This window comes from Peromyscus leucopus, chromosome 7 (genome assembly GCF_004664715.2).
Source record: "Peromyscus leucopus breed LL Stock chromosome 7, UCI_PerLeu_2.1, whole genome shotgun sequence".
Lineage (NCBI taxonomy): Eukaryota > Metazoa > Chordata > Mammalia > Rodentia > Cricetidae > Peromyscus > Peromyscus leucopus.
The window spans coordinates 29,230,062-29,250,090 of NC_051069.1; the positions used below are offsets into that span (position 1 = coordinate 29,230,062).

At 54.9% G+C, this 20,029-nt stretch overlaps 3 protein-coding genes across 4 annotated transcripts; 1 reads left to right on the forward strand and 2 right to left on the reverse strand.

The window, feature by feature from the left end:
* The first annotated feature begins 653 nt into the window (after positions 1–653).
* Rnf26 (ring finger protein 26) lies at positions 654–2,932 on the forward strand. Its single transcript, XM_028866330.2, has one exon. It carries the CDS (start codon positions 740–742, stop codon positions 2,021–2,023), a length of 1,284 nt encoding a protein of 427 aa, XP_028722163.1. The 5' UTR covers positions 654–739; the 3' UTR covers positions 2,024–2,932.
* Positions 2,933–4,727: 1,795 nt separating this feature from the next.
* Positions 4,728–6,912, reverse strand: C1qtnf5 (C1q and TNF related 5). Of its 2 annotated transcripts, none has more exons than XM_028866328.2 (3): positions 6,613–6,912; positions 5,970–6,233; positions 4,728–5,636 (listed from the first exon to the last, which is right to left on the reverse strand). In XM_028866328.2, exons 1-3 carry the CDS (start codon positions 6,815–6,817, stop codon positions 5,119–5,121), a joined length of 987 nt encoding a protein of 328 aa, XP_028722161.1. In that variant the 5' UTR covers positions 6,818–6,912; the 3' UTR covers positions 4,728–5,118. The 2 variants fall into 2 exon arrangements, with proteins under 2 accessions (XP_028722161.1, XP_028722160.1); XM_028866327.2 differs by having other exon boundaries at positions 6,583–6,892.
* A 92-nt stretch (positions 6,913–7,004) lies between these two features.
* On the reverse strand, positions 7,005–12,755 carry LOC114691159 (membrane frizzled-related protein). Its single transcript, XM_028866329.2, has 13 exons — positions 12,411–12,755; positions 12,218–12,320; positions 11,991–12,104; positions 11,683–11,886; positions 11,335–11,548; positions 10,732–10,862; positions 10,489–10,614; positions 10,289–10,365; positions 9,276–9,424; positions 8,737–8,867; positions 8,483–8,611; positions 7,839–7,966; positions 7,005–7,752 (listed from the first exon to the last, which is right to left on the reverse strand). Exons 1-13 carry the CDS (start codon positions 12,462–12,464, stop codon positions 7,528–7,530), a joined length of 1,785 nt encoding a protein of 594 aa, XP_028722162.1. The 5' UTR covers positions 12,465–12,755; the 3' UTR covers positions 7,005–7,527.
* Positions 12,756–20,029: the final 7,274 nt, after the last annotated feature.

Genomic DNA, 20,029 nt, shown 5'->3' on the forward strand with positions numbered 1-20,029 from the left:
ACCGACATGAGAACAGACCAATCACTGCTCTAAAGAGGAGGGGCTTTGACATAGTTTTCCATCCCTCTCATTGGGAACCGTGTCGTTGGGGCGCTGTTCAAAAAGACCAATGGTTTTTCGACATTGCTGCCATTGCCCTTCACCGATTGGACATAGGCCGTCGTCCCGCCCCCCACTTGCCCCGCCCCTTCGCACACAAGATGGCGGCGCCCAGTGGAGCCGAGGCCGCGCCGGGGGCTTGCCGAGGCTGACTCCTCGTCCCTCTCCCCCTTTGGGCGCCAGTCGCCGCGAGCCGGAGGACAGGGGCCGGGCGGGGACAGGGGCACCTACGGGGCTGGACCGCGAGCCCGCGCCCAGCCTGCGCCGCCCCCACCCGGCCCCGGCCCGGCCCGGTCCGGCCCTCCCCGATCCGGCCCCATCCTTCCCGGTCTCCTCCCGGTCCGACCCGTTGCCCGGCCTTGCATGTCGCTCCGAGCTGAGGAGTTTCCTCCAGTCCCGGCTCACTGTCACTTTAGAGATGTTCCGCCTCTTTGCTCCCAAACAGCTCGCCTTCCAAACCGGGAGTCCTTTCCCTCTCCTAAGAGTCTTCCCTCCAACCCACTTTAGACCTTGCTTCTCCCTTGGTTAGGCGTTCACATCCCTCCCAAGTTAGCCACCGACTCTCCAGATACTGGCAGCCTTGACAGCGCCTCCACCGAGGAGCCAGCCTTCCTCTGGTCCTGGACTCCACCGCCCTACCATGGAGGCTGTGTTCCTGGTGGTGAATGGGGTGGGCCTGGTGCTGGACTTGCTGACCTTGGTGTTGGATCTCAACTTCCTGCTGGTGTCCTCCCTCCTGGCTACCTTGGCCTGGCTTTTGGCCTTCATCTACAACCTGCCACACACGGTACTGACCAGTCTTCTGCACTTGGGTCGAGGAGTCCTGCTCTCTTTGCTGGCCTTGGGTGAAGCATTGGTTCGATTCGCCTTTGGGGGATTTCAGGCCTTGTGTACCTTCCTTTGTAGCTGCTACTCTGGCTTGGAGAGTTTAAAGCTCCTCGGGCACCTGGCCTCTCACGGAGCTCTGAGGAGCCGAGAAATACTGAACAGGGGCATCCTGAACATGGTCTCCCACGGCCATGCTTTGCTGCGCCAGGCATGTGACATCTGTGCCATCGCCATGAGCCTGGTGGCCTACGTGGTCAACAGTCTGGTCAACATCTGCCTCATCGGCACTCAGAACCTCTTCTCCCTGGTGCTGGCCCTGTGGGATGCCGTGGTGGGGCCTCTGTGGAGGATGACTGACGTCCTGGCCGCTTTCCTCGCGCACATTTCCAGCAGCGCGGTGGCCATGGCCATCCTCCTCTGGACCCCTTGCCAACTGGTACTAGAGCTGTTGGCCTCAGCTGTCCGCCTGCTGGCCAGCTTTGTGCTTTTCCACGTCACTGGCCTGGTGTTGTTGGCCTGTGTGCTGGCCGTGACTTTGGCTGTGCTGCACCCAGACCTTACCTTGAGGCTGGCCACCCGAGCACTTGGTCAGCTCCACGCCCAGCCGTCCTACCACCGGCTTCGGGAGGATGTGGTGCGGCTCTCTCGCCTCGCGCTGGGTCTCGAGGCCTGGCGCAGAGTCTGGAGCCGAAGCCTACAGCTGGCCAGCTGGCCGAATCGGGGAGGGGCGCCGGGGGCGCCCCAAGGTGGCCCCGGGAGGGTGTTCTCAGCCAGGATCCAGGGACAGGACACCCTTCCTGAAGCAGAGGAGGAGGACGTCAGGACCGCCAGAGCACCACCTGCCAGAGGCCGGGAGAGACTCAACGAGGACGAGCCTACGGCTGGGCAAGACCCGTGGAAGCTGCTGAAGGAGCAGGAGGAGAGGAAGAAGTGTGTCATTTGCCAGGACCAGAGCAAGACGGTGCTGCTGCTGCCCTGCCGGCACCTGTGTCTCTGCCAGGCCTGCACCGAGATCCTCATGCGCCACCCCATCTACAACCGCAACTGCCCGCTCTGCCGCCGCGGCATCCTGCAGACCCTCAATGTCTACCTCTGATGACTCCCTCCCTCCCTACCTGCCTGCCCGCCCGTCCACCCTCTGCGCTCCACACACCAGGACAGCATCAGCGTTTTGCCTCTGGGATTTGGCCTGAGTCTTCTTTGCCCCAATGACGGCAACTCTGGCAAGCCTCAAGCCATATATCCAGGAATATATGTAGCTGGAATCCTCGGGAAGGCCCCAGTCTGGGTGGGGCAGGGTGACCGTCCCTCTGAACCCTGTGTGGGGCCCTGGGATGCTGAGGGTGGTGAGTTTGTCACTATGCAAGGGCCCTGAGACTTTGGCGGGCTCTTCCCCAGTCTGCCCAGGGCCCGTCCAGACACCAGCCTCTGGGGCTGTCCTTCTTTGCTTCTGGCTTTTCTGTTGGGGCTTTTTTGGTCCTTCCCTCCAGGCCACACCACATCACGTCATGTGAGGATTTTTGGCAACTCCTGGGCCTTGGAGTGATCTTAATTTTTCTGTTTTTTGGGTTTTCTTGTTTTGGAATGGAATCTTTGTGTTCACCCAGAGCCTCCGCCCTGGTGGGTCTGGGAGTAGAATCCCGTAGGTGCCCTGTGAACCACCTCTGCCTGTCATCGTCTTAAAGTCTCCCAACTTGACCCAGAACCTGGGTCAGGAGTTTATCCCTGGGTACAGGGGTGCAGCTAAACCTGGCTTTGGGACCATTTACCCTCAGGCACCCCAGCTCCAAGAGGAGCCTCCGAAGGAAGAACCAGATTTCTACTCATTCCCCTCATGCCCTACATGACGTAGAACACGGCATTCCTCCTGGTCTCCCTCTGGCATTGGGGAGGGCATTCTGCACATTTCACTAGGGTCCAAATAAGGGGCTAGGCCTCGGGGCTTGCGGCTCCCTTAGGTCTGCCTGTCTGTCCAGTTTCTATGAATAAAGTTCTGTTGACAGCTCTCATGGTGTGGTCCTTGCAGGTGCCTGCAGCTGGTCAGCCAGTGTTGCCAGGGGGTCTTGCAGACTGGAGCATCTGGATTACCTAGCTTGGAGGTGGGGGTGTGGAGGCAGGGTGGTAGGGCGGTGCCGAGGGAAAGCCCACACCAAGGGCTATGCTCACCGCTTCTGATCTGACCTGCTGCCCTCGGCTCTGTACTGCAGTGAGTCCTTGTAAGAACTTGTTGCCCCTGTGGCCTGCCCTTCCTGTGCTCCCAATGGTACCCTTCTTCCCAGGAGGGCACAGTGGAGCCTGCTGCCTGGAGGCCAGTCCTCCCTCCGATTCCTGGGGAGCTGCTGCTTCTCCCTTTTTTTGGTTTTCAGGGGGGTTTTTCTGTGTAGCCCTGGCTGTTCTGGAACTCACTATGTAGACCAGGCTGGCCTTGAACTTAGAGATCCACCTGCTTTTGCCTGATTAAAGGCATGCACCACCATGCCCAGAGTGGTGCTTGTCTTTTTTGTGTCTTGGTACAGGGCCTGGAACTGTGATGGGCTGGAGTGGGATTTTTTGCTAGAGGTGTGAGCTGGAGCCTAGAGGTCTGCAGGCCTGTCTGGAAGACGCAGAATCCTAAGGCCCTTTGATATAGCTGCCTTCCCACTGCCCGCAGGAATTTAGGGGCACTCCCCTGTAATCTTGTTTGTTTGTTTTTGTTTTTCGAGACAGGGTGTCTCTGTGTAGCCTTGGCTGTCTTCAAACTGCTTTGTAGACTAGGCTGGCCTTGAACTCACTGATATCCACCTGCCTCTGCCTCCCGAGTGCTAGGATTAAAGGTGTGTGCCACCACCGCCCGGCTCTCCCCACTGTAATTTTATGTTACACCTAGAAGCACAATGTCGTCTTATCGAAGAAGGGGAGATACTGGATCCAGAAGGAGGTCTCTCCACTCTGCATCCAGAGGTTGAGCAATTGGGATTAGCACACTCTGTGTTTGTTAGTCATTAGCCTGAGCCTGCTAAACTGAGTGTCACAGGAGGTGAGCCCTCAGGGGGCCTGTGGCCCGCCTCAGACTTAATGGCTTGGCCCACCCAGACTGTGCCCAGCACAGTGGAGACAGTTCTCCACTTCCACCCCTTAATTGGAGGCCTGTGGCAGGGCTTGCAACACCCCCCCACCCTACACACACATCCCACTCCCGCCCCAGGGTGTTGAGCAAGAAGTCTGGCTCCTTCCAGTCTCTGTTTAATGTGGAGGATAAACATTTTATTAGGGAAGATAAACTCCCTGAGCTGGGGGCCGAGGACCTCCTTTTCTTCTACTTTCATCTGAAATTCTTTCTTCAGACCTTAATACCCTTCTTTCTCCGAACGGTTACCTTGGAAGTCCAGACCTTAAATCATTATTGCAATCTGGAGCTTGGTCGCCCCCTTGTGGCTATCCCAGAAACTACTTGTCTCTGGGTAGGGGTGACCGCAGTAGCTTTCCAGTTAACTAAGAAAGCAGGTATCTTTACCGTTATCTGGCTCACATCGAGGGCACTGGTGACTGGAAGTCCCTGATTCTTTTTTTAGACCAGACAGTGGCTGATCCCATTTGGTTGGGCATGTCTGAATTAGAAAAATGTGTCCCTTTTTCTGGGTGGCCAGAGCCCCAAATCAGGAGGGCAATTCTCTGGTCAGGCAATCCCGTTCACCGTCTACATAACTAGGTGGCAGCTCCATGGATTATTCTAGGTCTGCTTGCTATATCTCTGCCTCATGGCTCCATCCCACCCAGGAACCCTCCCTGCTGTGGGTCCTCAGAAGAAAGGCAGAAGCCAGTGGGAGGTTTTTGAGGTTTATTGAGTGACCTCTGAGGAAAAGGCCCGCCGCCCTAGGAGCAGGAGAGGTGGAGGAGTCAAGGACCTAGAGGGGCACAGGACTAGGAAGGAGCATCCCACCTTGGAATCCCTGACCGGGGGCAACCAGGAACCCACAGTTGCCAGCACGGCACACTCTAAAGTCCTGGGCAGAAACCCAGCCACTGTTCCACGCTGCCTGTCTTGACCTCAGACAGCCTCCGTCTCCATTCCTTGCCAGCCGTGGGACAGGAGGTGGCTCCCTCTCTTCCCTAGTCATTCACAATGTTCCAGGGGGCCAGCCCTCCTGGTATGCGCCTTTCAGTGTCACACCTTCCTCTAGGAGCAAGTGCCAGCTCCCGGTTCACCCCACGTTAGGCGAAGACTGGGGAGCTGTGCCAGTCAGAATAGACGAGAAATCCAGAGAAGGTGCTGTCGGTCTTGATGCTGGCATAGATGCCGATGTAATCACCCACGCCCACCTGCACCCACACCTGGTCCTCAGGTTCCAGCCTTACCATAGCACCCCCTGAAAGTGAGGCTGGCTTGGGCCACCCCCCGAAAAACTGGAAGAAAGAGGCGATGGACTCGCCATTTTTGACAAGATCGAACTGCAAGCTGGCTCGGTAGACGGTGGCGTGGACGGCGAAGTAGTAGACACCAGGCACTTGGCAGGTGAACTTGCCCGTAGTGGCATCGTAATGTCCCTGCTCATTCAGCATCACGCGGTCGAAGGGGAGGGGTGCGTCGGCTGGCGGAGGCACTCGACTCTCGGATCGCTTGGCACTGAAGGCGGATCGCGGGGGCACCGAGCACTCCCCGGCAGGTCCGATAGCCCCCACGGGACCTGCCTCTCCACGCGGCCCGGGCTCCCCGCGCGGCCCAGGCAGTCCTGGGGGTGGGAGGGCGAAGGGGAGAAATTAGGAGCCACAGTGGAGTGCAGAAGGGGACGCCATAGGCCATCCCCAAGCCTCCCAGCCTCCCTGGCTGTTGCCTCCTGCAGGGAGCAGATCTGAAGTGCTGAGCAGAGGGATCTAGGCTTTCTGATTCCCTGGGGCTGACTCACCCCCTCCACCCACAGCCCACCTCGCCCCACCCCAGCCGACTGGAATGGAGGTGGCGTAGCGCCCCCTGGCGGGACCCTTGAACCCCCACAGGATCTACGAGAGCAGCTGCGGTGCTCACTAGGATGTCCCCAAGGGCTGCGACGAAGATGACTTCTTACCCGGCCTCCCGCCCTCGCCTTTCTCGCCCGGAGCTCCGGGCGCACCGTCGCGGCCATCACGACCGTCGCGGCCAGGCAGGCCTTGGCTGCCATGGTGGCCTGGTGTGCCTGGAAGGCCGGGCTGCCCGGGACACAGGCTGGGGATCTTGTTGTCATCTAGTGGAGGAGAACCTGACACCAACCCCAGAAGCAGCAGGGCAAGAAGTGGTCTCATGGTGGTGACCCCGGAGGCCCAGACGCCAGGATCCTCTTGTAGTCTGTGGGCTGGGCAGGACCAGAGTCGGAACCCAGAATCTTGGGACCCACCTCGCGCCCCACCCAGGTGGAACCCAGCAGGTCCCCGCTCCACAGATAAGCCTTTGGGGCTGAGTGCAGTGTGACGGGATGAAGAGGAGGGCGCCCCAGATCAAGAACTGGGAGAGCACCGTAGAGGAAAGGAAAGCAAGCCCTCCCTACCCGGTCCCCGAGCTGGCGCCCAGGCTTTCCCACAGCCCCTCCCCCACCCGCCCTCCTCCTCTGCCAGACTCACCCCCTCCCCGCTCCCCAGCTCCCCCAGCTGCTCTCTCTGAATGGCTTCCTCAGACCCTCCAGCTGGCCCTGCTCCCACTCCTACCCCAACCAGGCAGCCCCTGCCCTTGCTGACTGATTCCAGCTTCTGGTTGCTCCTTGCCGGCTCCACAGCGCTCCTCCCAAACTCCTAGAGGAAACCAGTTGTTCAGGGGCCAAGAGCTCCGGGGCTGGGAAATAGCAGGGAAATAACTCGTGGTGTCGCCCGGCGGCCGGCCAAAGTTGTGGGGGTGTAGGGGGTGTGGAGAAAGGAGGAGGAGGAGAGAGGCTTGAGCCTGCATTACAGAGAGGCTGAACGGTCAGACAGACAGTTCCTGGGGCTTCAGTTCCCGGGAGCTGGAGGGAGGGAGGGATGGGGCAGTGATAGAGGCCAAGGTCAGGACTAGTTAGTGTGTGGGGATGGAGGGTGGAGAACTGGATCAGCAGAGCCCAGGGTGAAGAATTCCAAAAGCAGAGAGCCAGTTGGACCCCCAGGGGTAGGAGAGGGTCCCACCACACCGGTAGGCACTCAATACGGTTTTGCTGACTAAACGGAAAAGCTGAAGGTCTGGTGACTGATCTTCAACACTCAGATGGAAAGGGGGAGGCAGAAGACGGGGAGTCAGGGTCAAAGACTTGGGTAGGAAGTCTCTAGGCTGTCCAATGGCACAATATGGGCCCCGGCCCCTGCCTGGGGCGGTCTTGGCAAATAAGCGTGCAGAGAAGCTGCAGGGGAGATAGGGTAGCCCATCAGCCCTGGGCAGGGTCAGAGTCGGAACTGGTCCTTCCTTTTCCCTGGGAAGCACCAGAGAGGATGGGCAGAGTCCCGTGCCCAGGGCACTCTTCCCTTTGTTTTCTGCCTGCCCTGCCCACTCATATGGGTAGAGGAGGATGGGCAGACAGAGGGTGCCCTGCCCACTCATATGGGTAGAGGAGCATGGGCAGACAGAGGGTGCCCTGCCCACTCATACGGTAGAGGAGGATGGGCAGACAGGGTAGGGCTGGCGTCCGGTCAGGGCTGGGAACAAGCATCCAGGCTAGCCGCCTCAGGCAGCCTGTTGCAGTTGAAGGGCCAGGGGGTGCCCAGTAGTGCCAGGCTAGACTGGCACTGTCGCTCTGCCTCCTGGCAGACAGAGCGGCAAGGGGGCAGGATAGTGCCCAGTGGGGTGCAGTGAGGTACAAGCAGCCCGCAAAGGAACCTCCGGAAATTCTGGTAGCAGGGTAGACTGGTCAGACTCTGTGGGAGGAAGAGGCCGACCTCAGATGTCCCGTCCCCATGTGCCCACCCCTTCCGATGGCCTCCCTCCTCGGGTGTCCCAGCACCTTGTAGCCTCTGACGATGTCTACCACCTCCGCCTGGGTGGCCAGGCCCACCCAGATGTTGGGGAAAGCTGTGGTACTGTAGCTTAGTCCAAGGCACATCTCCACTTGGACAGGTTCACAGGCCAGGTCTGTAAGGGGGAGGGTTGGGTTACTGTGGGGGACAAGACACTGCCTGGCCCCGGGTCCTCGTTTGCACGTGGACTTCTGTTAAGTATCTCAAGAGGCACTACAGAGCTGTTTCACACTCCGACGAGCCCTGCTGTTTCCCAGAGCCTGTGTTGGCCAGCGCGGCATGTAGGCAGGCCCCTCTGGTCTTAGGGCATGTGGAGTGCCCACTGGGGACCACTTCTATCACCTGCTCTGTGAAGCAGGCTGTAGAGAGGGACTCTGTGAGTGGCGAGGCAGATAGGTCTTGACACCCCTGCCAGTGACCCCTACATTCCCAAGTCCCTTTCAGGTGACATTAGTGTACAGTGCCGACCCTGGCTGAGAGTCCCGCCAGGACTCTGTAAAGTGGTCCCCGGGTGAGGAGAGAAGGGCCCAGGCATGAACTTATCGAGGGGGACGGGAAGGGAGGTAAGGAAAGTGGACAACCCAGCCTGTTGTGGCCGGCAGGACGGACTTGCTCGGGTGAGGCTCCTTACCTGGCTGTGGGAACAAGTGACTGCTACAATTGTCACTGCTGCCATCCCCACAGTCTCTCCATAAGTCACACATCCACTGCAGATCCCTACATCCTCCGTTCCGGCAGAACTCTCGGGGCCCACAAGGGTCTGTGGGCACAGAGGCGTGACAGTGCCCTAGGACATGCCTGGACCCACTACCCTCCAGGGTCCCCTCTGATGTTCCACGGAGGAGCCTCCGTTGGCCACACCCCCCCGCCCCGAGGGACACCTACTCTCTGTAGCGTTGGTGGCCTGGTAGGTGGCTAAGAAGCCCCCGCTGCTGATACCAAGATCCGTCTTAAAGATGACAGCCAGCTGGTGCCGTGAGGAGATGAGGTGGGGTGGTGGCTCTGTGCCGCAGAACCTGCCCGGAGCAGAAAAATATCCTGGCACAGGCCGCTGGCCAGCCCTGGGGGCTCTGAGCTGGGCTCTTGGCCATGCCAAGGGTGATGGGGAACCAGACCGCTGATTCATGGAGCTTGGGGTCTGGGGAAGGAGACACATGCTGTCCGTTACAATGAAATGACTTCTTAAACTGGAGCCACTTGGAGAAGGGGGGCGTCAGGGAAGATAGGGGAAGGCAGAGGCCCTAGGGTGGGAAGAGTAGGGCTGGGCAGCTGCAGAAGTGAGGCCTGGTCAGGAGGGCACATGCTGTTTCAGGGTGCTGGTGAGGAGCACCTGAAGACAGCGGAGCTGGGAACTGACGCACTTGAGCCTCGTGAAGGGAGCCCAGCCACCTGCCAGATGGGGGACGGGCTGCCCTGCCGGGTACCTGCCCAGGAAGATGAAGGCCCCGGAAGTGCCGGCTTCATACACCTCCACGTAGTCAAACTTGCACTCGGCCTGTGCTTCCAGACTGAAGTTGTGGAACTGTAGTCTCACGCCGTATCCCATGGGCACTGAGATGTACCAGGTGCAAAGCTGGAGGAGGGTAGAAGTGAGACCACTCACGGGGACCTCCTCCTGCCTCCGCCTGGTCTTGCAGGACTGGCCTTCTATGGCCAGGGCAGACCAGGCAAGGTGTGAGTGAGTGGCTGTTGCCTACCTCACATTCTGTCACTGGTGCCTCTTAAAAGAGGAATGGTCAGTCAGGCACGTGGCTTACACCTATGATTTCCAGTGCTTGGGAGCAGAGTTTAAGGTCAGCCCAAGCTATATGTCAAGTTCCAAAGCAGCCTCCTGAGCTACATACAGAGACTGTCTCAAAAAGCCAAGGACCAAGGATATAGCTTAGTGGTAAAGAACTTGTCTGGCCTGCACAAGATCCTGGGGTTGCTCCCTGGCATGGAAAAATAAAAAATAAAAACCAAAAAACCAGCAGGTTTAGGGGTTGGGGTGAAGGCCTGAGGATGCACACCTTTATTTCCAGGCAGAGGCAGGTGGATCTCTGTGGGTTCCAGGCCAGCCAGGGCTACATAGTGAGACCCTGTCTCAAAACAAACAAAAACCCAGGCCTGGCATGGTGGCTCATACCTATAATCCAAGCACTTGGGAGGCTGGGGCAGGAGGATTCTCACCAGTTACAGGATCATCATGGGCTACAGAGTGAGACCTTGTCTATAAATAAATAAATATCCTTTCAAATGGTCTGGTCTCAGAGACAGATGTGTTTACCCAGTATGGAAATATCTGGGTATACAGTTGGTGCTTAACAATGTTTCCTTTGGCCGGCATGAGCTGATTTTTACCAAGTACATTCCCAGGCATACTGTTTCCAGGCACACAACTATAGGCACCCTGGTGTCTCGGGAGTACTGTACCAGTTCCCGAGGGCGCTGCCTTTACCTGTTGGTGAGGGTAGTGCTGTGGGTAGTTGGGGGTAGAGAATACCCCGTGGAGCCCAGTCAGATTCCCTCCACACCCTGGAGAGAAGCCAAATGGCTCATGAGTGGCCAGGCAAGAAAATGCTGGGTCGGAGCAGGGGAGCCCAGCCTGGGACAGACGCCTGACGGAGTGCCTGCCCTGTCCCATGGCTGGGCCCGTACCGAAGGTCTCGGCGCTGCAATTGGCCTCGTCACTGCCATCGGCACAGTTGGTAATACCATCACACACTAAGTCATGCTTCAGGCAGAGGAGCAGGTCACAGCGGAACTCATTATGGGCACAGCTCCCTGGAGAAGGACACGAACCATCTGGAGCCAGAATCCCCCAGAGTTTCCAACCCCCTGTGCCAGTGTTGGGAGTGGCTGAGGGGGAGGCAGCTAGGAACACGTCGGGAAGTCACTCACAGTGCCCAGGGGCCACAGCTTGGTACCAGGCCTGGAAACCAGACCCTTCCACGTCGTCGTCAGAGACGAAGGACACACGGAGGTGGCTGGTGTTGGTGTTCAGCGTGGCTGGAGGCGTTTTACCACACACCCTGTAAAAAAGCCAGGCTGGCGGTGATGGAGGCTCTGAACTCGGATAAGAAACGGACCAGAGCCCGGGAGGTGGTGGCGGCGCACGCTTTTAATCCCAGCGCTTGGGAGGCAGAGTCAGATGGATCTCAGTGAGTTTGAGGCCAGCCTGGTCTACAAAGTGAGTTCCAGGACAGCCAGGGCTGTCAGATCAAGAAACCTTGTCTCAGAACACCCCCTCCCCTCAAAAAAAAAAAAAAAAAAAAGAAAAAAAAAAAAGAAAAAAGAAAAGAAAGAAGAAAGAAGAAGGAAAAGAAAATAAAGAAAGGCATCAGAGAGGGAATCCTTTCCCTAGGCCACAGCACAGCAAGGTGCTGGCAGGGGAGGGGTCAGAGGTAAGTTCTGCTAATTTCCTTCTGGTCAAGATTTTTCCTTCTGCTTCCAGTTTCTCCACCCTTCAGGCAAGTGGGATCCCCTGGAAGCAGAGGGACCCACCTGAGGAGTGGACCTGAAGGCTCTGGGCTAATTTCCAAGCGATCAAAAAGACAGGAGAGCACACCTTCTATGCTGAGGGCTTGAATCTTGAGCTGTATTGTCTGGCCTGTGGCTACCTGGATATGCCAGACACAGTGGCTATGGGGTGGGTAAAGGTCTGGGTAGTTGGGGCTGCTGAAGAAACCCCTTGGACCAGGAAGGACGCCTCCGCAGGCTGCAGGGGATGGAGGTTAGAGTTAAGAGGTCAATAGGAGAGAGGCCTTCCCCCACCCCCAAGGCTCCTCTTCCAGGCTTTTCCTCCCCACGGCCACCTTGGGCCTTCTCCGGAATAGTGCCCTTAGAACTCACTGGTCTGGTGTGTAGGGCTCAGGGCTGCCTCCTGTTGCCCCGTGGTTGCTGGAGAGGTGGTGGTGGTGCTGGTGGTGCTGGTGGTGCTGGTGCTGGTGCTGGTGCTGGTGTTAGGAGTGGAGCTAGGAATGCTACCCTTGGGGGTGCGGCCTGGGGCGGGCAGTGGACTTTCAGTTGTCCTGGGGAGGGATGTAGCCTGGAACTCTGGGGGGCAGGAGGATGGAGGCATGTCATTTAGAAGAGCAGGTCCTTGGGGGCTGGTAGAATAGTTCATGGACTCTCCATGTAAAGCCCTCCTAAGTACTTACGAGCCAGGATGACAGCCACCAGCAGCCCCAGCAGCAGGACCAGCAGGCCACTGAGCAGCAGGATACAGAGCCAGGAGAAATGACAGTCCGGCTGTAGCCCTCGGAGACGCTGGGCTGGGTGTGGGGGGACAGAGAGGGCTTTTAGGGACGACACCCTTACACGGGATGTCCCACACACCTTAGTTCCGGGGCTCTCTCCTGTGCCCAAGCAACCCAAAGATGGTTACCATGCCAGGGAGCTTTGAGGCTTCTGCTGGCATCTTTCTGTAAGGCTGGTGGAGGGCAAGAAGGCCCTGCTTCAGGATCGAAAGCAGGATTGCAGAACTCTGTCTGGAATGGAAGGCAGAGGCTTACGGGCTGGGACAGGCGGGTTCACGGGGGACCTGGGGTCTTGGGAGGTGGGTTCCATGTGAGCCTTACCTTGCTCAGCTCAGTTGCCTCTGGACGGAGGATGACATCGGAATAGTCCTTCATGGCTTAAGATTCTGCATGGCTTTCTGGAGATCCTGTGAGAGCCCAAGACCCCCGGAGGTTCACTCCCTGGTCACGAGCTACCTATCAAAGCAGCAACCTTGACTCTCGGAGGGACAAGGCTGTCAGGAGAGACCAGTTCTCTGGTGGCCTTTGGCAGAATGGTTGGGGCTCCAGGCTACTCTCTCTCCATGTGGGGGAGGGAACTGATGCGAGAAGGAATTCACAAAAAGCACGGAATGGTCCTTAATCCAACTCAGCTGAGGATGCTGAGGTCAAGACCCTGGCACTGAACAGCAGTCCTTAAAGGCACAGGCAGTGGCTGTGGGCACCAACAGAGAAAGCTAGGGATTCTGTGAGATGTGATTAGGGGAGCCACCTGCCCCTCCCCTGCCCCCAAGGTAATGAGGGCGGGCGCTCCTGGGGAGCTGGGGGTTGGAGAACATGACCGCAGTGAAGGCCTTGGAGCCTCAGGTGAAGAGAGACAGACAGGGAGCAAGCGCTCGGGTAGAAGTGGGCAGCCGTCTGAGGGTCACAGACAAAGCCAGCGCTTTGCCACATCTCAGTGGCAAAGTTACTGGCTAACCCTGGACCTTTGGAAGAAGCCGCTCCTCTTCCACCCGGCTTTTTTTTTTTTTTCAAGACAGGGTTTCTCTTTATAGTCCAGGCTGTCCTGGAACTCACCCTGTAGACCAGGCTGGCCTTGAACTCACAGAGATCTGCCTGTCTCTGCCACCTGAGTGCTGGGATTAAAGGCATGAGTCACCACCACCCTGCTGGCTGGCTTTGGCTTTGTGTGTGTGTGTGTGGTGGTCTCATATTGCCTGGGTTGGCTTCAAACTCTTTATGTAGGTAAGGATGACTATGAACAATATATATATATATATACACATATATACATACATATATATATATATGATGTGTGTGTTATGCTCATGCATGTGTGTATGGAAGCTAGAAGTTGATGTCAGTGTTTTCCTTGATCACACACACACACACACACACACACACATGTACATGCATATACATACACACACATATATCTATATGAAATTATATATGGAGGCAAGGTCTCTCACTTGAACCAAGAGTTTGCTTGATTCTGCATGTCTAGCCAACCAGCTCACTCCAGGGACCACAGACCACGGGGCTACCATGCCTGACTGGCATTCACAGTACTTCCGTGAGTGTCAAGTACTTCCTCACTAAGCCATTTCCTCAAGAGGTCCTGGAGCTCCTGAGTCTCCTGTCTCTGTTTCCCAGGGCCGTGTGTACCACCACATAGTGCGGGGTTGGACCTTCACGCACGCTGGGTCCGCACTCTACCAACAGAGCTGCACCTCCAACTCTATTTTTTGTTGAATTATAGTTGCTATTTTATTTTGAAACAGGGTCTCTCTATGTTGACGTTAGCCTCAAACTTGGAGCCATCCTCCTGCCTCAGCCTCCTTGCTGTTGGGAGGGTGTTTTCACCTGTTATATCCATTGTCTGTTATAAGAATGAGGAGAGAAGCAGTCTCACAGAAAGCATGGCATGAGATTGAGGGGTTGGCTCCCCACATCTGGGTCCCCAAGCCTGCAGGAGGAAGGATACCTGACTTCGTGTGCAGTTGAGTTGTGGGGTCTGGCTGTTGGTTTGGCTGGGCACGAGGTAGAAGGTCTACACTACAAAGCAGTGCCCCATCCCTGCCTGGCGCAGGCGGTCCAGGGAGAAAGGCAAGGGACTGCCCATCTGTCTTGTCTCATCACAGTGCTGGGCTGGGCTGAGAGTCTGGAAACAACTTCATGTTCCCAGCTACTACTTGTAGAATGCCTGTAATGTTTTAGACCCTGGGCAAGAGGTCTTACATATTGTTCTCTTTCATTTCATACGTAACTCAACGAGGTATCATAACCATTTTACAAAAGTTGCTACTAAGGCTCTGAGATGTCACATAACTGAAAAGATAAAGAGTTAAAACTGAGCATGTGTTTTGTATGGATACAACTTTACTCTAGAGGGGGCCACACTGTGTTAGGAGAGGGGAAGGGCCAGACAGATCTGTGAGCCTAAGACGGCTGTCTCTGCACTCGGGAAAGGAGACTTTCCCAGCGCCCTCTCAGTGGCCTGGCTGCTTCTCTCCAGGCCTCAAGCCTCTCCTGGACTCTGAACTTGGAGTCCAGCAGTCCTGGACAGCCAAGTACGGTGGCGCACACCTTTAATCCCAGCACTTGGGAGGTAGAGGCAGGCAGGTCTCTGTGAATTCGGGGCCAGCCTGGTCTACACAGTGAGTTCAGGACAGCCAGGGATACATAGTGAGACCCTGGAGAGAGAGAGAGAGAGAGAGAGAGAGAGAGAGAGAGAGAGAGAGAGAGAGAGAGAGAGAGAGAAGAAGAAGAAGAAGAAGAAGAAGAAGAAGAAGAAGAAGAAGAAGAAGAAGAAGAAGAAGAAGAAGAAGAAGAAGAAGAAGAAAAGAGAGGAGAGAGAGGAGAGAGAAGAGAGAGAGAGGGGAGAGAGACCGGACTAGAACCTACAGACAGCCTGCACTGGGCTTTGTAGATGGTGAGTTTGGGGGTGGGGTGAGCCCTATGATTATTCACTAGAGGTTGTGGGCATCAGGCCTGGCTGGGTGATGAAGTGGGCTGATGGAGCTGGTCATCCTTATCTTTATAGCACATGACTTAGCAGAAGCAGTTTCAAAGTGAGGCTCAGAGACTCCCCCTCCTCCCCATCCCCATCAGATTGGGTGGGGTTTATTACAGTCATGACTTGATGGGGTATAGGACAGCACAGTGGAAGCCGTCTGTGCACAGGGCCCATCACTTGTCCAGGCGACCGTGACTGACTCCACAGCCATCAGGGATGAGCCGTGTCTCAGCTGCCACTTAGTGAAGCCCCACTTCTTAGAGATGTGAATCTTCTGGCAGCCAGGGGACTTGAACTTGTGTCTACACAGGGGCTTAAGGATTTGTTTTTTATTCTATAGATTAATGCGGATGGATAAGATGACATGGCCAATATGAACCCTGGCCACTGTCAGGGGATTCCCAAAGGCACCCACATACCTGTCTGGAGCTCAGGTTGGGGACAGCATCAACAGCAGAAGCATGAAGATCTCTAGAAGATCATCTCCAAGGTCCCGAGGGCAAACCATGTAGTCTACCAAGGAGGCTGCTATTCCAAACATGGCATCCTCTTTCTTGGCAACTTTTTGAGATATGGTCTTTTTTCCCTCCGAGATTTATTTTTATTTATGTTTATGTGTGTATGCCGAAACCAGATGTGTGCAGATGCCTACGGAGGCCAGGCGTGAGTCTCTTCTTCTACCATGTGGGTTCAGGGATTGAATTTAAGTTGCCAGGCTTGGAGGCGAGGGCCTTTACTTGCTGAACTATCTTGCCAACCCAGTTCTAATTAAAAAAAAAAAAAAACACAACTGCATTGTTATCTAAAAACGCATAATTATGTAGTAATATTATCTAATAAAAGATGTGTGTGTATGCACACAAATACACATGCAGGTGTGAATGTGGAGGTCACGGGTCAACTTTGAGGAGCCAGCTCCCTCCTTCCCCTATGGGGACTGAAGTCAGGTTCCCAGGCTTGTGCAGTAAGTGCTTTAGGTACCCACTGAGTAGCTCTCTGGCCATGAGTTGCTTCTTGATGGGTATTTGATCATAGCAATGAGAAAAAGATTACTCCCCGCTCCCCACAGAGTACCTACTATGTGCCACACTTTTTCTAAGCAGTCTCCTAGCTCTGAGCTGGTATTATCATAATCAGCTTACCGAGGAGGAAACTGGGCCCAGGGAGGTTGCGACACCCTGAGCTGTGACTGCTGGCCACTTCCTCCCGTCCTAGGCAACCCACACAGGGGGTTGTTGGTGCCCATGAGAGTTTAAGGGTGGGGACCCTTGAAAGTGTCCAGCTCAAACAGACCTAGCGGGGCTCAGCTGGCTCGCCGTGCAGGCTTTGCTGCTGGGCATGTGTGCATCTCACATGGTGGTTCCCGTCGATTCCCAATAGGGTAGGACAGTTCTGCCGAGAGTCCTGCCAAATGCTGTCACCAATTCAACCAAAAGGCTTCAGGTGGAGCAAGAACTAGGTGAGCTCCATCTTGCTTCTCCCACAGCCAGGTGGTGTGGCCTTTGACGGGTCTTCAGCCTTCAGTACCCTCACTGTCCGAGTGACAGGTGGCCTCTAAGATCCCAACTCTACAGATCCATGAAATATGAATTGGGTTGAGCATTGATCAATCAAAAACGAACTCTGAGGCTGGAGAGATGGCTAGTACCGTACCAAATCTCCAGGACAAGCAGATCTGTCCTTGTGTTTCCTTGTTAGTGGTTTCGGTAAGGACACTGCCAAACCTTGAATTTGATTCCAGAAACTGACAGGATGGAAGAACAGAATGGACTCTCAGAAGTTCCATCCATACGCCGTGGTGTGCACATGCTGCCCTCCAAAAAAAGCAAATGTAAAACAAACAACCAGACAACAAAAATAACCTATAAACTGGGCCAGGGAACCTTGGGTGTGTAAGGCCCAATTCAAGTGTGTATTTGGAGGAAAAGTGACTTAGCATGAAAATACCTGAGCAGAGGCCTTCAGTCCCCGTGAGGCTGGGAGGCCTACAAAGGGGAAGATCTTGTTCAAGGTCACAAACGCAACTACAGAGGCGGCACCTCTCTCAGCCAGGGCCTGCAGGAACACCGGTTAAGAATGGCGAAATAATCCAAGTTGCTAGGAGGCGAAGCAGATCACAAAGAAATGTGAGGACGACAGACCTGCTTGTGTTTGGGGTTTGGTGCAGTCCTGGGGACCGTTGCCATGGGGATGAGATGGCACCACAGGCCAAGCAGAGAAAGGAAAGCTGGGAGCAAGGGCCAGGGCTTGAGTCCCTACTTTGTTACGGTCTGTTCTCTGGAGAACAGAATGCACAGGGTGGCTTCTACCACCCCTGAAAACCAGGGACCATCACTTGGCTGCGAGCCACTTTCTATTTAGAAGAGGACATTGTTTACCTGTGGCTGACTGGGAGAAGCCACCAGCCTGTAGACATCTCATCCTAGGTCCTGCCATTCCTGGGGCGGACAGGGAAGTCCAAGTCCCTCAAAGAGAAGCCACAGAGTTTATTTAAATCTTTCCTATGCTGCTGGTGTGGTTTGGGGGTAGAGCTCCAGCATAGCATACCAGAAGCCCTGGGTTCAATTCCCAAAGTCAACTAAAATGGGATGGGGAAGGCACACAGACCTGTAGTGGAATCCCAGCCCCTGCAGAAGTGGAAGCTGGAGACCAGATTTAGTTCATCCTAGGCCTTAGGCAGTCACCTGGACCATATGACATCATGTCTTAGAATAAAAGTTACATCGTCTTCTTTCTTCCCCACTGTCGTGAAATTCCCAGATTAAAAAGTTGTCTTCCGGCTGGGCGGTGGTGGCGCACGCCTTTAATCCCAGCACTCGGGAGGCAGAGCCAGGTGGATCTCTGTGAGTTCGAGGCCAGCCTGGGCTACCAAGTGAGCTCCAGGAAAGGCGCAAAGCTACACAGAGAAACCCTGTCTCGAAAAACCAAAAAAAAAAGTTGTCTTCCAAATTGGGCCTGGTGGCACATGCCTTTATTCCCATTATTCCCAGCATTTGGGAAGCAGAAACAGGTGAATCTCTGTGTGTCTGGCCAACTGGTCTACCAAGTGAGTTCCAGGACAACTAAGGCTACACAGAGACACCCTGTCTTGAAAACCAAAACCAAAACCAAACCAAACCAAATCAAACCAAACCAACCAACCAATCAATCAACTAACCAAAAAAAAGCTTTTCTTTCATGTGCCACTCAGTAGCACATAGGCCCCAAGCGACAGCAGGTATTTGTGCCACAGCAAGGATGGCCAGATAAACTTTATTTCCCCTTAGTGTCTAGAGCAGTGAGGTAGTTAGGAAGAAGAATCCTGGAATATTCTAAGCTTATGGGAGTGGGAGGAACTTCAGTTTCTCTAGTTCTAAGATTCCATTTCCAAAGAAATGGAAAAGGAAAGCAGTAGTGATGAGTGTACCACCCCCCTACCCCCTATCTCCCCCCCACCTTCCACCCCCCACCCTCCTACCTCCCCCCACCCCCCCACCCTGCCAAAAAAGGACAATGTCACTATGGTTTTTTTTGTTTTTGTTTTTGTAGTTTTGGCTGTTCTGGAGTTCACTTATGGACCAGGCTGACCTCAAACTTAGAGATCCACCTGCCTCTGCCTCCAAAGTTCTGGGATTAAAGGGGTGAACGACCACACCTGGCTTTTAAAAAAAATGTGTACGAATGTTTTGCCTGAATGCATGTATGTGTGTGTACCATGTGCATATAGTGCCCCCAGAAATCAGAAGCGGGCATCAGATCCTCTAGGACTCGAGTTATGGATTTGTGCACTGATTTGTGCTTGCTAGGAATTGGCCTGGGGTCCTCTGGAAGAGCAGCCAGTATCTTTATCAGGAGCCGTCTCTCCAGTCCTTCCTCTCTTTTTTGAAACAGAAGCTTACATACGGCACAGACTGACCTTCAAATTGCTATGCTCTGGGGATGACTTTGCACTCCTGATTCTCTTACTTCTAGCCCTGCCTCTCCAAGTTCTGGTGTAACAGGCTTGTGCCTCTAGGCCTGGCTCTCAAATTTTGAGGGAAGTTCTTTAGGGAGTGGGATTGTAACTCAGTATACTCAGTGTAACACCTGCTTAATATGCACAGGCCCTGCCTTTACTCTCCAACATCTTAAAACAAAGTAAAAGCCAAACCGCCTTAGGGGATGTGGTAGTTTGAATGAAAATGGTCCCCATAGGCTCATAGGGAGTGGCAATATTAGGAGGTGTAGCCTTGTTGGAGTAGGTGTGGCTTTGTTGGAGGAGATGTGTCACTGGAGTTAGATGTGACATCTCAGATGGTCAAGCCAGGCCTAGTGTCACTCTCTCTTCCTGCTGCCTGCAGTTTGGGATGTAGACCTCTCAGCGACCTAACACCTTGTCTCCATGCCGCCATGCTTCCTGCCTAATTGTCTAAACCTCTGAACTGTAATCCAGCCCCAGTTAAGTGCTTTCCTTTATAAGAGTTGCTGTGATCATGGTGTCTCTTCACAGAAATAAAAACCCTAAGACAGGAGATCAACCCTTTAACACACAGTCATGATGACAGTTTGCTTTAAGACCAGTGACACTGTCATGGAGGTCTGCAGCAGAGGTCTGGTCTACACAGATCAGATTTTACAGAAATGTGAGTCAGGTGTGGTGGCTCATGCCTGCAATCTTGATACTTTGTAGGTTAGAGCAGGAGGATTGCTGTGAGTTCAAGGCCAGCCTGGGCTACAGAGACACTGTATGTGAAAAGGGGTTGGCTGTCCAAGTGGCTTAGCAAGTAAAAGCACTTGTCCCAAAGCCTGATGGCCTGTTCTGATCCCCGGGACCCACACGGTGGAAGGAGAGAAAAGACTCTTGCATGTTGTCCCGACCTCCACAGGTATGCACATGCACCCCTCCCCCAGTAAGGGTGAAAACATGTTGCCACCAGATATGGAAGTTCTCCCAGGTGTTTAGATGGCATCCTGCAGGATATTG

What these genes read in the sequence shown, in the direction of transcription:
- LOC114691159 (XM_028866329.2), bottom strand. Translation starts at nt 12,464, where the DNA reads ATGAAGGACTATTCCGATGTCATCCTCCGTCCAGAGGCAACTGAGCTG. An exon ending in GGTGGCTGTCATCCTGGCTC is followed by an intron (nt 11,887 to 11,990) that starts GTAAGTACTTAG and finishes CCTGCCCCCCAG; the next exon opens with AGTTCCAGGCTACATCCCTC. An exon ending in ACATCGTCAGAGGCTACAAG is followed by an intron (nt 7,753 to 7,838) that starts GTGCTGGGACAC and finishes TTCCTCCCACAG; the next exon opens with AGTCTGACCAGTCTACCCTG.
- C1qtnf5 (XM_028866327.2), bottom strand. Translation starts at nt 6,817, where the DNA reads ATGCAGGCTCAAGCCTCTCTCCTCCTCCTCCTTTCTCCACACCCCCTA. An exon ending in GCAGGGGCTGCCTGGTTGGG is followed by an intron (nt 6,234 to 6,582) that starts GTAGGAGTGGGA and finishes GGTCCTGCCCAG; the next exon opens with CCCACAGACTACAAGAGGAT. An exon ending in AGGCGAGGGCGGGAGGCCGG is followed by an intron (nt 5,637 to 5,969) that starts GTAAGAAGTCAT and finishes TCCCACCCCCAG; the next exon opens with GACTGCCTGGGCCGCGCGGG.
- Rnf26 (XM_028866330.2), top strand. Translation starts at nt 740, where the DNA reads ATGGAGGCTGTGTTCCTGGTGGTGAATGGGGTGGGCCTGGTGCTGGAC.